This window comes from Megachile rotundata, chromosome 4, assembly GCF_050947335.1.
Source record: "Megachile rotundata isolate GNS110a chromosome 4, iyMegRotu1, whole genome shotgun sequence".
Taxonomy (NCBI): Eukaryota; Metazoa; Arthropoda; class Insecta; order Hymenoptera; family Megachilidae; genus Megachile; species Megachile rotundata.
This window is the reverse complement of record NC_134986.1, coordinates 18,666,317-18,688,536: the sequence shown is the minus strand read 5'-3', so window position 1 is coordinate 18,688,536 and position 22,220 is coordinate 18,666,317. Positions and strand designations below refer to the sequence as shown.

The following is a 22,220-nucleotide window of genomic DNA, read 5'->3' as shown; positions in this document are numbered from 1 at the left end:
AAGGTTAAAAAAAAATGACGCGATAGAAAAGCTGGCAAACATCTTTATAGCGACGCGCAGTAGTATTGCACGAATTTCAGAAGATTTACATCATTGAGTCGTATCACTGGTGCCTATTACAATGCATAGATAGCCAATTAGTTTGGTCAGAGACCGCTAGATGGTGCATCGGCACTTCACGGGACGAGGGTTTCTCACAAGTCCTCTAACGAGGGCATGCTCCAATATATAAGAGTTCGAATAATTACCAGACGTACTTGCTTCGGCAGTACATATACTAAAATTGGAACGATACAGAGAAGATTAGCATGGCCCCTGCGCAAGGATGACACGCAAAATCGTGAAGCGTTCCACATTTTTTTGCACTTTTGTTTTCTTTCTAAAATATGACCGTATATTATCAAGAGCTAATAACGTTACTCACATAATTTCAATAAAAATTTCGTTCGTCTACCTAATTTTATGCTTTAACCTTCTAAAATGAAGTTTACCAATTTAGACCTCTGACTTTATTACTTTCTACGTTAAAAATTTCATACTTTTTCATTGGAAATACATTTGTAACACATTTTAACGCTGTCACAGTTTCTGTTTAATTAATCTTAATTAAAAGACACCGAGTATTTACACAACAGTTGATACTGATCAATTTCGATGCTCTATTAAAATAATTTTACAGTGTTACGATACATGACAGGCTAATAGACTATGGTAATTACACGTTACTTGTTTAGTCGATCCAGATACACAGCAGGGAATAGTAGTAGAATACGTTTCGGTCTGTAATCCGTAATCATCCCCTCCGCAAGATCGAAAAGAGATATTCACCCCACGTTGAATCCCATTTGTCCAACGCGACCATAGGTGGCTGTATCGGGATGAAATTTGTGTCCCTCGTGGGGAGCAAATATCGCAAATTACCGATAACAATCAGTTGACAAGGGACGATAATTTCCGAGCAATTCGCGTCAAACTACCCCATCGTATCTAATTTCCATTCATTTAGCCTCTTCTAAATCGCGACAGATGCGATCAGCGATGATGTCTTTCACGCTCAAAGCAAAAAAACACTAGTTTATTACCTCGATAGATCGATTAAAGATCTATCGATGCGTATCGGTGACAGTTAAAATTCAGATAGCTTGATCATTTATTACGATAGCCTTGAGAAAAAATAAGGCGCGCTTCGAAATCTATAATATTTATGCAAAAATTTAAGGGGACAACGATTCGTCGGCGATACTCAGAGAAAAGAGCCCTTAACACCTTGATAAAGATATCGAACGCGGATAAAAGCCGATTGTTATTCTAATTCGATTGGACGCAAAATAACGAGTAGGGCGAGGAGATTGACGTGCCGCGTCAAAAAATCGTCCAAACAATAGAGGGTTGTTCATCGTCGAACTTATTACGAGCGTCTTTGTTTTTGCAGCTCGACGGCCCTCAATTTATCTCGTCTTCATGCATTTATTCCGCCGTTTGCGCCGTCTCCGAGGCCCTTTTCCAGCGAGCACGAAGAAGATGATGCCCGGCCGCTTTGCTGCCCCTTGAATTAATCCCCTGCATACGTTAATCCTAATGAATTCACAAACGCGCCCCGCCGTGTCCGACTCTGGGGCCACATTGGCGAGGGTTCTCCGCTTACAGGTGCCAACACGCAAACTCGAGCCATTAAAGTACATCACCATGCATACACCGATATAGACTTTCTTCTTTCAATACACGGCGAAAAAGGGGATGAACCTTGCATTTTATGCAACGCCACGCGACGTCGCGTTGCCGAAAACTGCACGAACTAACCCTTCTGCTTCGTTCATCGAGCGACGGAGTAAATATTTATTTATTTATTTATTCGTTGTGGCGAAGCAGTTCGTACTTGTTAAGCATCGAGATCAACGATAATTTCAGAGATATTTTCCTATAAAATACGCGATACGTGGGGTATATTATTCGCATTATGGAATACCAGGATAAGCGTGTAACGTACAGTATCGAGATGACAAAAGCTGAAAAATCAAATAACGATTCACGAGATTCGTTAATTAAGCAACGAACAAGACGTACAGCAAATTCGGTGAGCTGTTTGCAAAAGTCAAAGGAACGAGGATTATACAGAACCGCGTAGCATCGCGATTCATTTCATATTTTTTTTTTAATTCTACATCGACGGGAATCCAGCGTGGATGATTTCGCGGAACGTGAAATATTTAGGTATAGAAAGCAACCGAATGCGAGGCCATAGAGTCGCGCGAATACTACCGGAAGGTAAGTAGCGACTCGGTGAATAGACTAACGGGGCGCTGCGAAAGCCAGGAACGGAGAAAAGGGAGTGAAAAGGGGATAGACGGTGTCGAGGATTGCTGGTTTCATGCATCATGCATATTTACGCTCACATACTAGCTGTAGAAGATGACGAAGCGGGCCGACGAGGGATCCGCAAATTGCGAGGACCGTATTTATGCAAATACATCCCTCGCCATCCCAAACTCTGCACACTCGTATTCGACTTGCACCTTGCACCACTTTTCCTGCGCACCGTTTCAGCCAGTAAATTGACTTCGTTATGATCTGCTCCGAATCACTCGATGCTACGTATCCTTAGCAAAGGAAGTTCAAGTAAAATGCACAGAAAAGGGAAAGGGAGTTTGCCAACGACGACTAGAAACACTGCTTTATCTCGTACCGTATAACGATTCTTTCTCTATCGTACGATACTGTACACTTACGCGAATAGAAAGTATACAAAGAACGACCACCTCTGAGCAACTAAGGTTTCTGTTAACGCTGTATAAATTTTCCGATGCAGTGGGATGCGCGAATGTTATCGTGTCCCGAATAAGGGTTACTCTTCTACAAATAAAACGAAGACAAATAAAACGAATTGTGTGTAAAAGTTCTAACGAAATGAAGCAAAAATTTTCTAGCGATACCAGAAACGTTGCGTCGTTCGAATTTTAAGAAACTAAATAAAGAAAAACGAAGAAGGAAAAAGAAGCAGAAAAGGAAAAATTAGTCAGTAACGACCAAAAGATTATATGATCTCGAAAGGAGAATAAAAGAAAGAAAAGTTTGAAACGAAAAGTATACGATCTTTAATTTTTTTATTCACCGTTGACTCGCGGCGCGGAAAAGCCAGAGCAAAGAGCGCGCACGTCGAACGCGGGAAAAACGGGGCCGTTGAGCCACCCCCGGCCGGGCTGACAGAACAATCTCGATATCGCGACTCTATATACCAGCAGAAACGTTTCACATCCAATTTGTTCCTCTCGTTTCGCGGTAATCGCTCGCCAATGACTTTTGCACCCCTCTCGTTCCCTTCCTCGATGCTTGCCAGTCTCTGTGTACGCTTCTCGAAGCGTGCACCGAAAATCCTGCCACCCACCGAGCCTCCTCTCGTTGCCCTTCAACGGTGTGCACCAAGGGTTCAAAGTTAGAAGCCAACCCCTTTTCGCGCAGGCCGCTTTCGACCGACCAATAGTCGTCGAGCAGCCACGATTTCCACCCTTGGCTCGCGAGTTAACTCGACCAATGGGCGACCGGTTGCCGCAGACGGGTAGGGGTGGCATGGCGCTTCCACCCCCAAAATGGCTGCGAAATCGCGCGAGCATTAGGCAGCCCGTTCGAAATAAACGGGCGGATTAATTGTAGAAGGGTAGCGAGGAGGTGCGTCGGTGTAACTCGTGCCAGTAACTTTTCCAACCCCCACCTGCGATGCTTTCGGAGCAACATGCGCTCGTCGCGGAGGATACCAAATCTTTGGACAGACATATCCGGTCATCCGCTGCGACGCAGAACGACGCTTAGCGTCCGCAGGTTAGCATGATAATTCTCGGGTCGGTCGTTGTTCGAGTGTTTTCGTGCCGATACACAGCTTGCGATCAGCTGATTCGTGCGGTTACGGTATTTTAAAAGAAACGTTGGTTCTTCGAACGGTTACTTCTGAGAGACAGAAGTGATGATGCAGGAGCACAAGTCGTTCCTTATAAGGGATCTTCTAGGGGATGTTTTGTCGGAACGTGTACACGGTAAGTTTTCTTGGATCAGAACACGTTATGATTGAGAAAAGTTTACGTATCCTTTATTACTAACGAACGCGAGGTTTCTATCATTTATGCATTAATACATCTTGTTTACCTCTTATAACAATTTCACAATTCTTTGCCTTATTTTTGTACGAACGTTAAAGGAATGAAATTCGTTTAAAAATTAAACAAAAAGATTTGTACTATTCAGAAGGTATATGTGTTTATCGGGCATGTAGTTTTGAGTGCTTTTTTAATCGCGAAAAGATCGCTAAGGAACATCAGTAGTGGAAGCTAGCGAATCCCAATCGTAAATTCGAATTCGAATAATCGAGAAGTTAGAATTTCGATCGAGTGTGACGAGAGTCGCGTGGCCTGTCGACATGATCCTCGTTACAGAATACCCCCCAGAGCGGTTCTATTATCTTTAGCCAAGATTCGCAGCCCTAGGGGTATCGTGGGGCCCCGATCAGGGTGCTGCCCCATTACCGACGATCCTACAGATGGTCCAAGCTGCGGAAGGATTCGTTAGCTCTCGTTAGTCCGAATTTTCATCGGCGATTATCGCGTCCTGCTGCGTTTCGTCGCTTTCATTCGTCACTCGAGATTAGCTACCGACCGTTCTCGTAATTGAGATCGTTTACCATTAACCAAAAACGATTGCCGACGTTTCTAAATCCTTCACACAGAACGGATAATAGACTTTGAACGAGGAATCCATAATGAAAATAGTTTACGATAGAAAATCCTTGAAATTGCATTGAATCTTGTTCGCTTTTATTTGTTTATTAAGGAAAAATTATTATTCGGTTAACGCAAAATTAGAAACAGTCGTGCGATAATCTAATTGCGGTTTTCGATAATGTAAGTTTTGCGACAGATCTTCGAACTGAAAAAAAACCGTGTTATTACAGAAGATTCGGAGGACGATTCGGCAGTTCATTCGGATTCCGAGGACACGATCGACCCAGGAAGTAGTCCGTGTACGCGATTGGAAAGTCCTCCTCCGACGCTCTCACCTTCACCGGCACCAGCAACCTCCGGCAAGTCCTGTGGATCCGCGAACGGTCCTCCTAGCGGACGGAAACCTAGGAGAAGACGAACAGCGTTCACTCATGCCCAGCTTGCTTATCTGGAGAGAAAGTTTCGTTGTCAAAAGTATCTGAGCGTCGCGGACCGAAGCGACGTCGCCGATGCCCTGTCACTATCGGAGACCCAAGTTAAGACCTGGTATCAAAACAGAAGGTCATTATTCCTTTCGTTGTCGTTGATAAACGAGCGACTACGATCGTTCGCGTAGTGTGCCTGATTGATCCTCTAAGTCGAACTATCCCCGTAAACACCCCTTCCCGAAAACCTGTTTAAAAATTTTCAACAAAAGCTAACCGTGTAATTACAGGACCAAATGGAAGCGACAGAATCAGCTACGTCTAGAGCAGCTACGCCACCAAGCGACGGTAGAAAAAGAGCTGTTGGTGCGAGGCGTAGGTCTTCACCATGGGAGCATAGACGCCTATTGCCCACCGTACAACGCACAGACCCAAACGCAAAGTCATCCACCTCCACCGCCGCCACCGCCAGCTTCTTCCACCGCCTCGACGGCTGCCTTCCTCTCCACCGCTGCCGCTCTCTTTCGAAACGTCACCTACGTTCACGGATGTCCGCTTTAACCAGGCCTAATACCACGGTTCCAGGATCGTTTCCGCTTTCCAGAGACCGTCGTCAGCGTTCCTCTCTTCAAAGTATCTTCTTCTTCGATAACGAAGCGGATACTCAACGCGGTGAACCTCTGCGACCTCGAATACCTTTGCCGACAGTTTCGAAACTTTTGCATCGAGCTCTCGCTCATCGGCCTCGTTGAATCGTTCGTGCACATCATAGTTCTTAGTTGTTTCACAGTGAAGTGCGGGAATTGAGGAAGAAAGAGTTTACGTTCACCATCTTGGCGTTTTGAGTTACAGGGAAGCACCTAGACGATTTCGTGCTCCACCCTTGGAGTTGTTTCTCGTGTTTATCTTTTGCATGCGAGACGGCAGTGTACATATGTAATTACGAAGTTGGTCGGTAGTTGTCGTCGGTTCTTATTTCAAAGAATAACCGGGGAAAAAGGCGGGATTAGGGGAAATCTTTAGAAAGCGGATCTGCTTTCATCGTTCGAGAACATTTGCTTGTTCTAAGTTACACTTCGATCATTTCTTTTGTTAATCGAAGCGAACAAGTCGACGATTAACGCGTTTCGTGCCGTACGAGCTATTAATGAACCACGTCATTTGTAGCAAGTACGATTTTAAACAATTTCTTGAGAAACTTTTAGATTAGGTTGCGTGACCGTATGAATACGACGACTCGGTTCTTCTTAATAGTAACTATGATTCTCTCATCGTTACACGGCACGGAACAAGTTAACCGAGAAAAGTCTAGTTAAATCGGTAGCAAGTTGAATTTGTAGATTTGATATAGGGTTGTAGGTAACCATAACGAGAAAGAGAAAACGAAAGAAAAGATGTTTATTACGATTTTCGTTTAGAGATTTAGTTCGCTAACGCTGATAGTCGATCACCTTTTCCAGTTAGTCGACGACTTTTCGTCAACGACAAATTTCTTGTAGATAAATAAATTATTATCAAACTGAAACAATCATTTTTTATTACCCCTTTCATGTTTCATTTTTAAGAAAAGAATTCAAAGGCTCATCTTTCTCTGACATCCTACAGCTGTTTAATTTTCTTTTATTCGTTCATACTACTATATGCATACTGTTATTATGTATCGCAGATATATCGTGAACGTTTACGTTATATCTAGAATGTAATCGTACCTTCTCCGAATCGCGGTCAACCGCGGATCGAGGATTGCACCGTAAGCGTCGATACATTCTGAACAGATCGATGCACGAAAACTCGACAGCTATTTTATTGAAGCAAATAGCGAAAAGTAACGAGCCCGTATCAGGAAGGCCAATTCGGGCGTGACAATGGGCACGTGGCCAGAAACAGAGATTCGCGAGCCCCGGCTGAAAGTAATTGGCTGAAACCGATACAAGTCGAGTGGCGGTAGTACTCGTGGCTGGAATTGGTTAGCGGATTTAATTGAACGGAATCGACGAGAACCAGAAGAGAAACAGTGGGACAGAAACAGCAGAGAAAACGATCACCATTTGTCGCGATGATTTTGTTCGCCCCAAGCAGCGGTCTCGCGAGTTATAATTGACGAAGATGAGAGATGGGACGAGAAAGAAAAATGTATCATCTCTTTGCACGGGTGATTAAACAGTATTTGATACTGAACGATCGTCTAGTTACCAAGTCCTTAATCGCTTCCTTTCACTTATATTCGCCAATACGAGAAGATGAGCTTCGAGGGGCGATCAGAGGGAAATCGAGTTTGATCAAAATTTGATCGAGGAGTCTCGCTATCGTTTCCATATGGAAACACTTCCTTTTCCATCGTCGTATTAGTAAAGAACTTCCACGATAGAAATTCCGAAGCGAAGATATAATAAAAAATTAAAGTTCATCATCCGAAAGCGGATCGAGTCGCTGGTTCCTATTTCAGAATTGCCAGCACCCATAATATAACGCAACGTTGAGCAAATTAAGTGGCCGCCGAAGAGCTTCGTGGGTACCGACGTGCTTGCCTAGAGAGAGCCTAAAGTCGAGGAAGAACCTAGACGAATCTAAATCTAGCCGGAATATAATCCAACCCTCGTTTGGCTCTCTCTAAAACGTCGTAATTTGTACGCGTATTCGGGTAACGTTCTCTGAGTGAACTCGCAACGCGCGTACAGTTACAACACGAGTCGATAGAACGCGATAGAAACGCGAGTTTGAAGTAAGTACAACGTGTCGAACGAGGGGATATAATGGGAGGAAAAGATGCGTGGAAAGTTAAAAAGACCCGGTGGAGAGGATACTCTGTTTGAGAAGAAGAAATTGTTGGGCGACGACGTCGAGCCAACGATAAAAAAGAGGGACGCTGGAATGAGAAACACTCCTTTCGGGTTCATTCGGGATGAAATAAACCAGGAAGACTCTTGGTGTCTGTGGTCCTTGAATAATAAAAAAGACAGACACGTTATGCCGAGCGTGAAATCGCGCGAGTGAAGGAAAAATTCTTGCGACCGTTCCTCTCGCGTTCTCCTTTATCTCTTATTCTGTTCGTTTCCAGTGTACTGGCGACCTGAAATCCCTCACGCGTAATTACTTCGACATAATGAATCGCATTTTATTCGTAATAATCCTCTGCGGCGCGTATTGTGCTCGTTCACGTTCGTTTCTTTACCCGTTCCCTTCTAATTTCGTTCTTTAACGCGTGTTAAAGTCGACCAGCGACAACCGACTACCTCTCAAAAGAGAACAAGACACGTTCGGAATGATTTCAAATCATTTGCTTAATGGCTGATTTTAGAACATAGGAAATCTAATATAATTTAATTGCCTAAGACTATTGTAAAGTAGCGCTGTACAAAGCATAATTTCCATTGTGCGTTAAAAAAATTGCAAAGTCTCCTGGTATAAGTAGCAACACGAAGAAAGTTTTTCCCAACGTATCATCGTTGTCGTAGGTAGCTTCGCCAGAGGTCGAAGAATATATCGATGCGTTCTTCGATTTTCGACGAAGCTAGCTGTTGAACGCTCTTGTCGAATAGTGCACTTGGTCCGCACCCACCTAATATATCGATCTGCTACTCGATTACGTAAAACTTCGGTATTATATTCGAGTACGTGACAATCGGTGTAAACGAACGTAGTTTACTCGCGAATGATCCATTGAAGTGGGCAGACCCGCGGATCCCAGTGGTGTATCCCAGCCAAAGAGTCAGACGGAAACTCGTACGAGATCCTGGGATACAAGTGGCGACGCGTGCACTCACGCCACGTGCGTATTGTCGAGCGAATAACCCGTGGACGCGCGTGCATACGTGCGTAAGTCGTGTTGGCACTTGGACACGCGCTTCTTATCCCTCTTCAATTTACGATGCGCCTCTCTTACTCTTACCCTCTCAGAAACGAGTCGTTAAATACTTCACGGGGGGTCATCTCCGTAGCGCGTATGTCGGTTCAGCGATCCTTCGAAATCGTTTCAGCTTTTGAAACGCGTCACCCCTGCGGGATACCTGTGTGTTTGTAACGCGCGCGTTTTCATTGGCGATTAATGATTTCGCTGTTGGATGTCTATTCCTTTCTGAAACACAACGATTTATCCCCTTAGTTACCGCAAACCTAGACATCGATAGCAGCAACGCTACCAGGAGTAAGAGAAGAAATAACAGAACGGTTTAGTTTCATACTTCCTTCTCGGTTTCCACCATTTTGTTTCGGTGTCGAACCTAGATTATCTCTTCTCGATTTATTTCGTGAATCTCCGCGGACCCTTTGCATCTTATTTCGCCTCCTACGTCATAGCTAATTACAATTAGATCAATGATGTCATTCTTCATAGAATATCTATCGAACTCTTACGGAGATCGTGCATCAATCGCGATCGCTCGAAAGTACTCGACGATGTCGATAATCAAGAACGAGCAGAAGAACCGATGAAAAAAACGAAGCGGAAGGACGAAGAAAGCGATCGGATCTCGGTATTTCTAATTCTTTAGGGAGAAAAAAAAGCGGCGGAGTAATTGCTGGAGAAACCGTGGAGGAGTAGGGATCTAGCGATGGCTGACTGCACGGCAGTAGCGAAAAAGGGATTGCGGCTCCGTTGGTGGAAGGCAGAAGTAAAAGGAGCCATGGAAGAGGCAAGGGTGGTTGCGGAGGAAAAAGATGGTACCGTGAGAAGCAAGAGTGTGGAGAGAGCAAGAGAGAGAAAGATAGCGGATCAGAGAGAAAAGAGAAGGGAAAGTAGGATGGGATGTACCGCGAGGGTAGAGGGTGCAAGGTGCAGGGTGCACGGGGGCAGGGCCGAGTGTAACGAAGCTCCGACTTTTTAATTGGAATATATTCAGAAAGCGGAACGCCTTTTCATCGCGGGACTCGATGCACTGAATACGAGCTGAATCAACGCGGAATCAACCGCGCTTGCAACGAGCCTGCTGTGCACCTGCAAACCGGGCCGCGTCTCCGCATTTATACGTAACGGATGCATAGGCGGCTGGATAAAATAACCGGCGAAAACGCGGATAGACCACCTCCTCCGTTCCTCTGCAACCTTTTCTGCCCTTTTCTCTCATCTTCTGCCACGGTTCGCCGATATCCACCAACGTATAATCACCCTGAAAATACGATAAGCGCGAACAAAGCCGAAGAATCGTCGCGCGGTTCGGCAACCCATTCGTCGATGATTCTATTGATCAGCATTGTTTATCTGCTTTAACCACAGGAATAAATAAACGGTCTTAGACATTTTTACGTTTACACGAACAAAATTTTCAGTGTTAAAGCTTCGATGGATACTCGAAAAAGATGAACTGCTGAGAACTATGGTTACACGAAAAAATCAACTTGAGATGGAACAATGAGAAATACTCATTTTATTCCATTGTCCCGAAAAAATGAACTGTTTATGTATCGCGAAAGAGCACGTCACTTTCCATGAATTTATTCCAACGAAAGGGTCACAACACCTATCCACAGTGGAAAGATAGCCCGCTGTAGCAGCTTCAGCTTAATGGGCTGTTTGCTTGCAAATTGTGGTATCGCTAAAGGGCAGCAAACAATTCGCAACTCGTTTTAACTTCCACATTTCAATTCCAAGAATCTTCAAGTCCCCTCGGCGAGCGTTGCATTTACATAATTGTTTCTTGCTCTCTTTCTCGTTCTATAAAATCGTGCATTCTTTCCTTCCTACCGTTCATTTTTAATTTCAGTTTCTTTTATTTACGACTTACTTTCTTCGAAAACGATTAGATCTACTTGAGAATACTACGAAATTATCTTTTGATTAATCATTTCAGGTCTTTTAATCTGTAAGGTAATAACATTTTAGCATCATAGAATGTATTTAGCTTTCAAATTTAATTGTTATAAAAAAAATATTGTCCCGGGTGAGGATCGAACTCACGACCTTAAGATTATGAGACTTACGCGCTACCTACTGCGCTACCGAGACAGTTGCGATCACTTTCCCTTCGTTTTCTTAATTTAGAACATAAACTTAATAAATTAATTCATAATTGCGTTGAATTGAAATGTATCGTAAAGTTGGAATGGTGCATATACCATGATCTAACTGTGAGGGAATACGTATAAAGAATGTTACAATATCGACTTCAGTTGTAATCCCTAAACTCTACCAAAGATGTCGCCACACATCAGATGTTAGTTTTTATATAGGATTTGTAAACTTGATATGTTTGGTGTTGGTACCGTTGTCCGCCACGATCGTTAAATCATAGAGAAGTCAGAAGAGTTTGATATAAAGTGTCAGACTTGTTTATTTCTTCGACAATTTTAAAGCTGACATTAAATAAAATAATCAAAATAATCATGACTGACGCAGAAAGTTTAAAGGAAGCAATTGCACAATACGAACAGCAAGTGCGTACCAATTAACACGATAGTATCTTACGTTTACGGTTTGACTTATGCTGTAAACGATGATTTTTAATGTTTTAGCTAACTCAAGTTCAAGCAACTTTATCGACGACAACGGAAGAAACTGACAGGAATAATTTATTAAGTTTACAATCAGATATACAAGAACTAATTACCTTAACGAAAGAAAGTTTACAAAGCATTGAAATGGCTGATGTAGGGAACACGTCAAAGTTTGAAGATTCAGGTAACGAAGACGATGATCCATTGGCAAGAGAGTATGCCTTGTTTAAGGTGATTACAAAATTATGAAGAAAATACATACGAGAAATACGTAGGCATGATTTTGTTATTTTTCTTTTAGGCAGAACTGGAGAACGCTTCGAATGATTCTGAAAACACTGAGCAGGATAGACAAGACGGTGACTCCAATAAAATAGAAGTCAGTATTCAAGTATTCTATATGGCATAGCAATGACACAATTATACGGTGCAAGTTCATCTTGTAGGAAGAGTTGAGGCAGCTAGAAGGTATGAAATGTAGAGCTCCTCATGGTAGCAGTTGGGGAGGGATCGGTTATCATAATGCTATGGTATCCTCTGTTTATCAGAACGATGATACAGAAATAAAAAACATGCAAGATATAAAGGTAAGACAAAACCTTTTGGTAAAATTAAATTTAGATCTGTATTGTTAATTAGAACAAATATTTTAAAACATGTTTTAGAAAGACTTTTATTTGTACATCTTTTTTATGCGAGTTTAAATGCATGTGTACAATGTAACTATTATTTAGGTCAGGGTATTGTTTTTGAATCCGACACATAGAGAGATGCTTCCATGCCCTTACTACTTAGATGGAAGATGTAAATTTTCTGACGAGGATTGTAATTTTTCGCATGGAGAATTAGTACCATTATCTAGTATTCAAGAATATAGGTATACAATTCCATTGATTCTTAATGGGTAAAATATATATAAAAATATATATACATATGTATATCTTCATTTGTAGAGAGCCAGATTTTCAAAGTATAAAAACAGGTAGCAGGGTATTAGCAAAACAAAAGAATGAATTATGGCATAGGTGCATTGTACTGAAAATACCAGATAAAGAAGGCGATCCCTTTCGGGTAAAATTCGAATCAAATGGTAATATTGTAGAGGTTTGTCTACAACATCTTTTACCTCTTGGTCAGTATCTGATAAAATACTTATGTTCTTATTCATATTCAATCGTGATATATTTATTTTGTAACGTTTACTAAAATAGATGATGCAGATTTGGAAATGTCAGATACATCTGATGATGCTGATAGTGAAAGTGATACAACAGATTATTCCAGAGATCAAGTAATTCACAAATCGCTTCTCTCTGTAGAACATAATGCACCATTAGGAAATTGGGAGAAACATACACGCGGTATAGGTAGTAAATTAATGGCACAAATGGGATACATAGTAGGAACTGGTCTTGGAAAACGTGCGGATGGTAGAATAGAACCTGTTGAAGCAACAGTATTGCCAGCAGGAAAGTCATTAGGTATAGTATTTCTATTATTATTTATAATATATAAATATCGTGAATTAAAAATATATCTTTTTAGATCATTGTATGGAACTACGAGAAAATGCAGGTGGAGACAAAAATTTGTTTTCTGTGGAACGCAGAATGCAAAAACAACAACAAAAGTTAGAACAACAAAGAGAAAGGCAGTACCAAAGAGAGAAAGAACGGGAACAAAATAATGTATTTAATTTCATAAATTCAACTTTAGGTGATAAACGTATGTTCATAGAATGTATTTAATTTTATCTTATTTTGCATACTATAAATGTTGAATTACATCTATAAACAATCTCTTGCAGCTAAAATTGAAACACAAAACACCATTTCAAAGAATAAAAATAATCTTAAGACAGAGACAAATCGACAACTAAATGTAGCAAGTTTCCAAATTGGAGAAAATATTTTAAGATTAGAGAAAGAATCGACTAAATTAAAAGAATCATTGACAAAACATGTAAAGGGAAGCGTTCATTATAATAACATCGCGATGAAGTATAACGAAAAACAAAAAGAACTTGTTGGTCTAAGGGCATCCCAAAAAAGTATTACTGCTGAGCAAGATCAACGAAAAAGCCGAGCTAAATTATCTATATTTTGATGTACATACATTTACAGTTTTATCTTTCCACAACTTAGATTATAAAAAGTGTTTACCAATATGTAAAAATAAATAAATAAATCTTACAACTAACATATTTTTATTCATAATTTTTACCTTTTTGATTCAATAATGTTTCAAGATTTGTTCTACACATATTGACTCATTGGTTCGACAAGCTTGATAACCAAAAGCAACATGCATACGCGTGTAAAATATTAAAAACACCGTACGTATATACCCAGTGATCTTTTATTTCGTGTACCTCCTATTCATTACATATTTTTCTTTACTACTTATAACTGCTAAATTGAAAATGCACCATAGAGGAACAAATCTATGTTAAAATGGGTCTAACAAAATTAGTTGAACTGCGTAAAATCAGTATGTTTTTTCGCTGAACATGCCAAATATGAATGTTATTTCTTACGAAATATTTACTAATAAATATTAACATGGCGACGTCCAGTGACAAGTACGATTGTATTAATAATTCTATTATATTACCTTATTAAAACAAAAGTTACATTCATACTTCTTTTCTATATGTACATGAATTAAAATAGATATTATTTCAGAATTGAAGATTGTGAAGTATGCGGTGCGAACAAAGCAAAGTACACGTGTCCCAAGTGTGAGGTTAGGACTTGTTGTCTTCAGTGTGTCAATATTCACAAAAAGGAATTAGAATGTGATGGCATTCGAGATAAAACGAAGTTTATACCATTAAAATCATTTACAGACTTGGATGTTTTAAGTGGTAATTTCTGCAAAATATATGTACAATATATATCTATTTATTTATTTCATGTATTTTTTAGAAATAATAATTGTCACTTTATAGATTACAGACTTCTTGAAGAAGTTGGTAGAACAGTAGATCAATTAAAAAGAGATCCATCAAAAAAATATACACGTCAAAATAATTTGCCACTGCATCTGGCTAAGTTAAGAACAGCTGCATTTAAAAGAACAATTAATTTACAATTTATGCCACAAAATTTTAGTAGACACCAAAATAATACCACATTTTTAAATTGGAAAACTAACGACTTATATTGGAGGATAGAATGGATCTTCCCACAAGCAGAACATACAAAATGGGTAACTGAAAGGTAGAATTTTTTGACATCTATATAAGTAATATATTATACTTACTTGCATAACCAATAATATTATACTGATTATAGGGCTCTAGAGACTACAAGGTTATCAATACTTATAGAGGAAATTTTGAATCCTATTAATTCATTAAAAGATAAAAACGATGTAGAAGAATTAAATTTGAAAATGCGTTTAAATGATAGATTACAGTATTATCAAGCAGCTGGTTTAACTGGGATAAAAGTTCTTTTGAAAGCAGAAAGGATTATAAAGTCAGATTTAAAGTAAGCATACTTTAATTTTTTATCTACAGAATATTAAATATTAATTAACAAATTACTATGTATTAGGTTTTATGAATTGGATGTTACATGTTCCTTGCAAGAAAATCTAGAAAATAAGACTATAATAGAATTTCCAACAATATATATAATTTTGAAAGATCATTCATCTACATATGAAATTATAGATACTGGTATGCTATTCATTTAGTTCATTATTACAATTAACATTTCCATAAGTTTAATAATATATTAACAAATATTTTAGATGATGAACTTACCTGTGATGCACAATGTGAAAGTGATAATAATGTACTAAAAAGGAAAAAACGAAAATATAACCAAATCGACAAAAAAGAAAAGAAAGCTTCATCCGTGAATTATTTCTTTAATTCCGGTACTTCGGAATCCGAGGACGAAAAAATGAATGACAATCGAAAGACTGAACAGTTATCGGATTTTAACATACCATATTACAACGATTTAATTAAAGCAGAGCAATAAAATGCTGTGCATTGTATAGACAAACAAGTTAGAGGTAAATTGTTATTTTTAATTTAATGAATGAATATACAAATACAACTTTTTTATTGTAAATATAATGTACTTCAATATATTAATACAACTGAATGATGTACAAATGTAACATTAGTGACAATGCAGAATTAATGTAACAACCTCATTGGTTCCCTTTCCAAAAATATAAATATATAACCATCTATACTTCAGAGAATAATACAAGCACAAGAATAAATATGACTTACTTCGACTTTAAATTATTTAGAATTTTGTAACATTTACAAGGTACATATAAAATAAAAGTAATACAGCTTTAAATAAGCAGAAGAAAACAATAACGATTCTCACAATTCATAAATAAAATAATAGTAACGGTTCGATTAATAATATAATATAATTGTAGCTGTACATATTGTCTTTTAATTTTATGAAATTGTTAGCATGATTTTTTATTAACTTGGATTAAAGATGATGGTACATTAGAGTCAGTATATAAACACTTGTTATATTTATTACGTGACGACATACGATAATGTGTATTGAACAGCATCAACACCATTATATTCCTTGTGACTAGTTTTTTCTCTGAATATAACTTATGTACATTGTATTAAACTTCAATTAGGCTTAAAAATTAAATACATCATACCAAAAAGTAAATTCATAGGAAAAGTATTTGCTAATTTTGAAAAGACAGAGCAGTTAAAAACTTCGGTAGTCTTTACACGATAATAACAAAATTTGATAAATTAATTTGAACAACTAAAGAATGAAAAAGTACAGTAGGAAGACCAAAAATGCAACAAGTCCAGCCACAGCTTTTACATACATTGACTTTCTATTTAAATGAGTGGCATCTTTTTTGTATTTTTGTGATAACATGGACAGATTTTGTGTTTTTGTATCTAATTCTGTAAAATAATTTGTAACATGATAAAAATTATTTCTAGAATGAAAAACAAATTTTTAGTTAATAATAATCTGCAATATTACCTGATAGAACTGTACCCCTTTGCAAGACATCATCTATATTTTGAACCATAATTCTTTGCACATCTTGCAACTGAGTGTTAAGTGCATTCATGTTTCTTCTTGATCTACCATCCAGAAAAACTTTCTTTGCTTTCTGAATGTATGTATCTAGACAAAAAATCGTTCTTTATCAGATATATGGTAAAAAATATTATTGATATTAAAAAATGTAAATGCATACTGAATTCAATAAAACTATAAGGCCTGGTAACTGTGTTAACACGTTTGCCATACAAAGAATGAAATTCTTGTGCTATATCTTCAAGATAACTGTATGCCACACGTTTACTGTAATTCCTTTCGCACAATACCAAATAACATATTTCATTTTCAATTAGATAACTGTAAATTAAAGAAATTAATAATTAATTTTTGAGAAACATTTATAATTATGTTATAGGTATGAAGTAAATTTACTGGAATAAGTATGGGCCTGTTTCTATAGTACACCTAGCTGGAGACTGAGGTCCCAATTTTCTAAATAACATCTTTGCTTGATTCTGATATTCTAAAATACTTCTTCCACTCTGAAAAAAATTAATAAAATATTTTTAATTACTTAACGAATCATGCATATAATATAAATGGTAAATAACACAATTATTTAATATTATATAAAGTATATATTATAGAAGAATAAAATGAAAAAGGGAGATATACACATTAAATAAAAATCAATTAAAACATGTATAATTACACAAAAATATTATAATCAGGTATTTTGATAATGAATATTAATAAACTTATACGATGAGATATGAATTAACTCAATCGGATGTAATTCGAACAATTATTTATAAGATGTTGATAAAGTTAAAATCAAATTGACATTTCATCATAACAGATTTCTAACCTGTTCATCTTCTTGCATAGTAGCCGCGAGTGGTAAACCGTCTGCTATTCTCGCAATCATTGTTAATAACACCATTTTTTCAAAAATTAATTTAATTTCTTATCGGAAATATAAAAAAAGTTAAAATTTCTGTGAAAGTGATGAAACTTCACCACCTAAAATCCATTTACACTAAAGTGGCCACCGTGTGACCGATTCGTCAAACATCCAGTCTTGGCATACCACGTCAGTTCTCGTGGAACATTTTGAATCTCCATCGAATATATTTCAACTATGTCTTCCCTCGTTATTAATTCTTTTCATATTACATTACCAACTTAATTTCGAACGTTACAAAGTATATTGCGTCATTAATGTACATGTATTGTATATTATAAATAAAAAGACATAACAAAATAAATGAAAATAAATAATAGATCATCTATTAACTTTTCTGTTTTGTATTCGAAGATAATTTTTTATTATATTCCTGTATATGATACAATTTTAACAAAACTTTTTTTTTTCAGTCAGCATTCAATTTAATACAATAATCTAATATTGCGAAAAAAATAGTTTTAACATTTTTACAAATATTATTTTGCAATGCATTATTCGTTCAATAAAAGATCATACCCGATTTGCGTAAACATAACTAATTTCAGTAGACTCTTCATTACTGATTCATAGGAATGAGTGATATTCTACGACCGTATATTTTTCATTCTATTGGTTATATACACGGTACACAGAAATATCTGCACAGAGAAAAATTAACGAGTGCAACAACTAGCAAAATGAAGATGGCGGATGGACCCACGATCCTTCGAAGAAATAGGCCTGGAACAAAAGCAAAGGTTGATTAATATATGAATTTTGATCATCATTTGTTCTTTTTATAATTTATGTATCGTTATTTAACAAATGTTTGGTTATAAGCATCGTACTTGCAGAAATATTTAAACGCGTTCTTGATGTGCATCTATTGGAAATCAATGCTATGAAAAAAAGCGATTGTTTACACAATGATATTTTAATAATTGTTTACACTTTATTAATGTGCAAATTATTCATGACCTTTAACATAGTTTTTAGGTTATTTACTTTTTAAGTGTATTATATTTTTGTTTTACTAATAAAGGTTCAGAGTTTGACAGATAAAGATACAATATGTTTTTATTATACCACTAGAATAAATACTATAATACAATATTCAGATCTTGGTTTCCTTGTATCTTAAGTCTTATGAAATTGAAATATTATGCATTTAGGATTTCTGTAGGTGGCCAGATGAACCATTCGAAGAAATGGATAGCACGTTGGCTGTGCAGCAATATATTCAACAGATGATTAGAAAGGATCCATCCAATGTTGACTTGATATTAAAAATGCCAGATGCACAGGATGAAGCTGTATGGAAGTACGAGCATTTGAGACAATTTTGTATGGAATTGAATGGTTTAACAGTAAGATTGCAAGAAGAATGTTTTCCGGTACAGTGTAGTCAAATGACGGCTACAGAACAATGGATATTTTTGTGTGCTGCTCATAAAACACCTAAAGAATGTCCAGCTATTGATTATACAAGACATACTCTTGATGGTGCAGCTTGTTTGCTTAATAGCAACAAATACTTTCCCAGCAGGTACATGGATAAAACATTATTTTCAAAACTCGTATAATACACAAATTGGTTACTGCACAAATATTATACGCATATCCACTTTTAGGGTGAGTATTAAAGAGTCTTCAGTAGCTAAGCTTGGATCTGTTAGTCGCAGAGTTTATAGAATTTTTTCTCATGCATACTTTCATCATAAGGCAATATTTGATGAATTTGAGAATAAAACTTTCTTATGTCGCAGGTAAAATAATTTATTAAGCAAATCTGAATACAAATGTTTTTAAATTAATTTCTTTTTATGCAGGTTCACAGTATTTGTGACAAAGTACAGTTTGATGTCAAAAGAGAGTTTAATAGTACCAATAATGGAAGAAGATGGAACAACTGAAAGTGAAGCCTAGAATTTATTGGTAATTCTGATATATCATTCAAATACTTGTAGTTCCAAACATGACAAGAGCATTGAAAAGGTTCAGTACCTAATTTATCTAACATGTTCTTGATTGCGAATAAATTTTTTAATGGAAACTCATTGCAATTTTTCAACAAATATTTCTGTGCTTGATAAATATTTCTCCACAAAATATATAAGATAAAATTTGTGAACAGTGCACTTGAACAAATTTTTACTAAGTGTTCATTTAAACATATTATTCATTTTGTAATTTAATGACTCTATACCTTTTTTTAGATACTGAACTTATTCTTTATTCTTTAACACGAAAATGCTCATTTTTATATACGTATTACTTCGACATATATCTTATTTTCTTTTTTTTGATATTGTAAATTTGTATAAAAGTATTTGATTATATTTTTACGAAAATTCATAATTGCATTACAAATTCTGAGAAATTTCTTTTGAAATCAAATATATTAGTAAATTAATCATAATTATTTTTGTTTTCAATATTAGAATAAATCTTGATAAGAAAATAAATCCATCTGCCGTACCGATATCAACTTGTTATAATGATGAAGCTGTAATCATCGGGATGTAGCTAAACCAAACAGATACTTATATATAATATAAATATAATCACTATATATTAATAATAATAATAAAACTTGTAATATCTTTATTTATATCATATTTATCTTGCGTGTTAATAAATTTAAGATTTTGAATTTTTTCCAATTACAGCATACAGTAACATACAATCAGTTCAAAGAAGTTAAACTTTTATTGTCTAAGATGTTAATACTTTGATAGCCATAAGCTTCATAAAATTTGTGACTGTTGTAATTTTATGTGCCTTTTTATATCTGAACAGAGCCTATCGGTAAGATTGTATTCGTATAGTTCCATTAATGTAAGCCGTAAAATTACAAATTTTTAAATTACGATTGATAACTGCTAAACTTTGTGAAAATGGATTAAAGGATGATGATATGAATCGAATCAAACTCAGAAGTATGGTCATCAAAGTGTTACGCATAAAAAGAATAATAGTTTTATCACTTGTTTCGGTACTTATACTTTCAAAAATAAGACTAGAGAATACAGATAACCATTTTGTATTAATTTTAATTATTATAATTAGCGTCGTTATACATATTTAATTGAAAGTATTCTCTAGATTTCTTATTGAGAAAAGCAATATCAGTATTGGAATATTATCTATACTACTGCCGAATATTGCTGCAATAAATAATTTTCACCAGCAATTAATATAACGTTAAAAAAATTAAGACTACTGTTAAATTTGCAATTTATTATTTTATCGTTATATAAATTATATTCACTTTAAATATAAATGTTTGTAAGCTTATACCAATTTGATACAAAATTACCATGCAACAAAATTAGATTTTCCATTTGCATTAATGGTAAAAAATATTACAAAACATTTAGTTCCATTTAGTAACCATTTAACGCGAGTAGTCTTTTCTAACAATTTGCAATCGATTTTCCATAAGATACACTACTGTAATTTTCATAACACACTGTATTTGCAATGTCTATTCATACCAATTGTAATACTGTATATATAATTTGTAAATAAGAAACAAAAAATGACATTCGACTAACTAAAATCAAGACCACATTGTGTGTGATTCTTTCTGTAACAAATATACATGTATTGACGAAGAATAAACTTTCTATTTAATATCAATATTTGTGCTATTTAAGTACACATAGTTAAGGAATAAAGTAAACAATAAAAGCTTTTTGTACAGTTCGTTTACAATATAATTTACTTATTTTACTTTCGTTATTATTCATCCTTTTCTCTCCTCTTATTCTTTTTAGGTGGCGCTTCAGCTTGTTGCTCTCTTTTTGGCCTCTTTTGACCGGTCCTCAAACCCATAGCTGCGAATTCCTCAGCGTCGATACAGGACGTATTAGCACCTTCCTGTCTCACACTTTTTTTCTTATCCTTTGCATCTTCATTGTTCACAAATTCTCCACAATCATCCGGCGCTTGGTAACTATGTTTTATATTATTAAAAAACAGGATATTAAATTAAAACTAACAATAAAATTTGTTACCCAGGTTCCGATGTATCCTTTATCTCCTTCGCTAATAGAATGTGTATTTCTGGTACGTGGCGATTTTCTGCATTCAAGTCACCCTTGTTCTCCGTTTTCGACTTCTCCGACCTGCAATTTATACGTCACTCAACAAATATAAGCCTATGCACCTTATATTGATCAACTCACTCTATATAACGTAATTTGGTAATCTGATGAAGATTTCCTTGTTTCTTCTTGAAAATCTCTGCACAGGAAATAGCTTTTCCAATGCCTTGACCTGCGGCGGTCCAAATAACGTTATTGTACTTCGAAAATTCTTTCAATGCGTACCCCAAAACATTTCTAATCTTCGTGCCAGTTTTCACCTAAAATACTGCAAGTTAATGATAATACTGATGTTTGATATTTTTTTTATCAAGACGCAATCTTACGCGCATCAGAAGATACTTTTCTGGCAAATTTGGTATGGGGATGTTTGATTCTGCTGGTTCATCCTTTATATTCTTCGTCCATTTCTTTCTCTTTAACTTTGATTTACCCATCTGAGGAGAAAATATTTATTTATGAATCATTTAAATTTTTCAAATTATCAAATTTCCTTTTGAACAGTATATTACATTCAATAATGTGCAAACTGGTAGTTCCAGTTTGATAATTAATCAATTATATTTTTAATAATTGGT

At 36.4% G+C, this 22,220-nt stretch overlaps 6 protein-coding genes and 2 non-coding genes across 10 annotated transcripts; 5 read left to right on the top strand and 3 right to left on the bottom strand.

Annotated features, from left to right (window-relative positions):
• The first annotated feature begins 253 nt into the window (after positions 1–253).
• Positions 254–360, top strand: LOC143264411 (U6 spliceosomal RNA). Its single transcript, XR_013038140.1, has one exon. It is a non-coding gene; the product is annotated as a U6 spliceosomal RNA (small nuclear RNA).
• A 3,176-nt stretch (positions 361–3,536) lies between these two features.
• On the top strand, positions 3,537–6,644 carry LOC100877080 (uncharacterized). Of its 2 annotated transcripts, none has more exons than XM_076530451.1 (3): positions 3,537–4,025; positions 4,937–5,252; positions 5,422–6,035. In XM_076530451.1, exons 1-3 carry the CDS (start codon positions 3,956–3,958, stop codon positions 5,690–5,692), a joined length of 657 nt encoding a protein of 218 aa, XP_076386566.1. In that variant the 5' UTR covers positions 3,537–3,955; the 3' UTR covers positions 5,693–6,035. The 2 variants fall into 2 exon arrangements, with proteins under 2 accessions (XP_076386566.1, XP_003699861.2); XM_003699813.3 differs by having other exon boundaries at positions 3,577–4,025; positions 4,937–5,267; positions 5,422–6,644.
• A 4,355-nt stretch (positions 6,645–10,999) lies between these two features.
• Positions 11,000–11,072, bottom strand: TRNAM-CAU (transfer RNA methionine (anticodon CAU)). The gene has a single exon. It is a non-coding gene; the product is annotated as a tRNA-Met (tRNA).
• A 228-nt stretch (positions 11,073–11,300) lies between these two features.
• LOC100877190 (zinc finger CCCH-type with G patch domain-containing protein) lies at positions 11,301–13,759 on the top strand. The gene is made up of 9 exons (XM_003699814.3): positions 11,301–11,500; positions 11,579–11,791; positions 11,862–11,939; positions 12,007–12,147; positions 12,295–12,437; positions 12,514–12,692; positions 12,772–13,041; positions 13,106–13,285; positions 13,368–13,759. Exons 1-9 carry the CDS (start codon positions 11,450–11,452, stop codon positions 13,664–13,666), a joined length of 1,554 nt encoding a protein of 517 aa, XP_003699862.1. The 5' UTR covers positions 11,301–11,449; the 3' UTR covers positions 13,667–13,759.
• A 141-nt stretch (positions 13,760–13,900) lies between these two features.
• On the bottom strand, positions 13,901–17,806 carry Sec22 (vesicle-trafficking protein SEC22). The gene is made up of 5 exons (XM_003699815.3): positions 17,456–17,806; positions 17,020–17,129; positions 16,784–16,944; positions 16,564–16,710; positions 13,901–16,481 (listed from the first exon to the last, which is right to left on the bottom strand). The coding sequence occupies exons 1-5, from the start codon at positions 17,528–17,530 to the stop codon at positions 16,333–16,335; spliced, it is 642 nt and encodes a 213-aa protein (XP_003699863.1). The 5' UTR covers positions 17,531–17,806; the 3' UTR covers positions 13,901–16,332.
• Positions 14,002–15,697, top strand: LOC100882170 (box C/D snoRNA protein 1). The gene is made up of 6 exons (XM_003699856.3): positions 14,002–14,141; positions 14,245–14,426; positions 14,511–14,781; positions 14,857–15,054; positions 15,121–15,245; positions 15,320–15,697. The coding sequence occupies exons 1-6, from the start codon at positions 14,083–14,085 to the stop codon at positions 15,553–15,555; spliced, it is 1,071 nt and encodes a 356-aa protein (XP_003699904.3). The 5' UTR covers positions 14,002–14,082; the 3' UTR covers positions 15,556–15,697.
• Positions 17,807–17,995: 189 nt separating the features above from the next.
• Mob4 (MOB kinase activator 4) lies at positions 17,996–21,175 on the top strand. Of its 2 annotated transcripts, none has more exons than XM_076530450.1 (5): positions 17,996–18,291; positions 18,706–19,079; positions 19,165–19,299; positions 19,363–19,468; positions 20,203–21,175. In XM_076530450.1, exons 1-4 carry the CDS (start codon positions 18,127–18,129, stop codon positions 19,457–19,459), a joined length of 771 nt encoding a protein of 256 aa, XP_076386565.1. In that variant the 5' UTR covers positions 17,996–18,126; the 3' UTR covers positions 19,460–19,468; positions 20,203–21,175. The 2 variants fall into 2 exon arrangements, with proteins under 2 accessions (XP_076386565.1, XP_003699864.2); XM_003699816.3 differs by having other exon boundaries at positions 18,002–18,291; positions 19,975–21,175.
• Positions 19,974–22,173, bottom strand: Rpp25 (ribonuclease P protein subunit Rpp25). Its single transcript, XM_003699818.3, has 5 exons — positions 22,155–22,173; positions 21,969–22,079; positions 21,724–21,902; positions 21,553–21,663; positions 19,974–21,491 (listed from the first exon to the last, which is right to left on the bottom strand). Exons 2-5 carry the CDS (start codon positions 22,077–22,079, stop codon positions 21,278–21,280), a joined length of 615 nt encoding a protein of 204 aa, XP_003699866.1. The 5' UTR covers positions 22,155–22,173; the 3' UTR covers positions 19,974–21,277.
• Between the last annotated feature and the right edge of the window lie 47 nt (positions 22,174–22,220).

Bases quoted from the DNA above. Each gene is read 5' to 3' on its own strand.
- LOC100877080 (XM_003699813.3), top strand. From the start codon at position 3,956: ATGATGCAGGAGCACAAGTCGTTCCTTATAAGGGATCTTCTAGGGGAT. The intron at 4,026-4,936 runs GTAAGTTTTCTT...GTGTTATTACAG, and splicing joins TTTGTCGGAACGTGTACACG to AAGATTCGGAGGACGATTCG. The intron at 5,268-5,421 runs GTCATTATTCCT...GTGTAATTACAG, and splicing joins ACCTGGTATCAAAACAGAAG to GACCAAATGGAAGCGACAGA.
- LOC100882170 (XM_003699856.3), top strand. From the start codon at position 14,083: ATGTTATTTCTTACGAAATATTTACTAATAAATATTAACATGGCGACG. The intron at 14,142-14,244 runs GTACGATTGTAT...ATATTATTTCAG, and splicing joins ATGGCGACGTCCAGTGACAA to AATTGAAGATTGTGAAGTAT. The intron at 14,427-14,510 runs GTAATTTCTGCA...GTCACTTTATAG, and splicing joins AGACTTGGATGTTTTAAGTG to ATTACAGACTTCTTGAAGAA.
- Mob4 (XM_076530450.1), top strand. From the start codon at position 18,127: ATGAGTGATATTCTACGACCGTATATTTTTCATTCTATTGGTTATATA. The intron at 19,080-19,164 runs GTACATGGATAA...ATCCACTTTTAG, and splicing joins AACAAATACTTTCCCAGCAG to GGTGAGTATTAAAGAGTCTT. The intron at 19,300-19,362 runs GTAAAATAATTT...CTTTTTATGCAG, and splicing joins AAAACTTTCTTATGTCGCAG to GTTCACAGTATTTGTGACAA.
- Rpp25 (XM_003699818.3), bottom strand. From the start codon at position 22,079: ATGGGTAAATCAAAGTTAAAGAGAAAGAAATGGACGAAGAATATAAAG. The intron at 21,903-21,968 runs GTAAGATTGCGT...GCAGTATTTTAG, and splicing joins AAAAGTATCTTCTGATGCGC to GTGAAAACTGGCACGAAGAT. The intron at 21,664-21,723 runs GTGAGTTGATCA...TATAAATTGCAG, and splicing joins ACCAAATTACGTTATATAGA to GTCGGAGAAGTCGAAAACGG.
- LOC100877190 (XM_003699814.3), top strand. From the start codon at position 11,450: ATGACTGACGCAGAAAGTTTAAAGGAAGCAATTGCACAATACGAACAG. The intron at 12,438-12,513 runs GTATACAATTCC...CTTCATTTGTAG, and splicing joins TCTAGTATTCAAGAATATAG to AGAGCCAGATTTTCAAAGTA. The intron at 13,286-13,367 runs GTATGTTCATAG...AATCTCTTGCAG, and splicing joins TTCAACTTTAGGTGATAAAC to CTAAAATTGAAACACAAAAC.
- Sec22 (XM_003699815.3), bottom strand. From the start codon at position 17,530: ATGGTGTTATTAACAATGATTGCGAGAATAGCAGACGGTTTACCACTC. The intron at 17,130-17,455 runs GTTAGAAATCTG...AATTTTTTTCAG, and splicing joins CTATGCAAGAAGATGAACAG to AGTGGAAGAAGTATTTTAGA. The intron at 16,482-16,563 runs GTAATATTGCAG...ATTATTTTACAG, and splicing joins AAGGGGTACAGTTCTATCAG to AATTAGATACAAAAACACAA.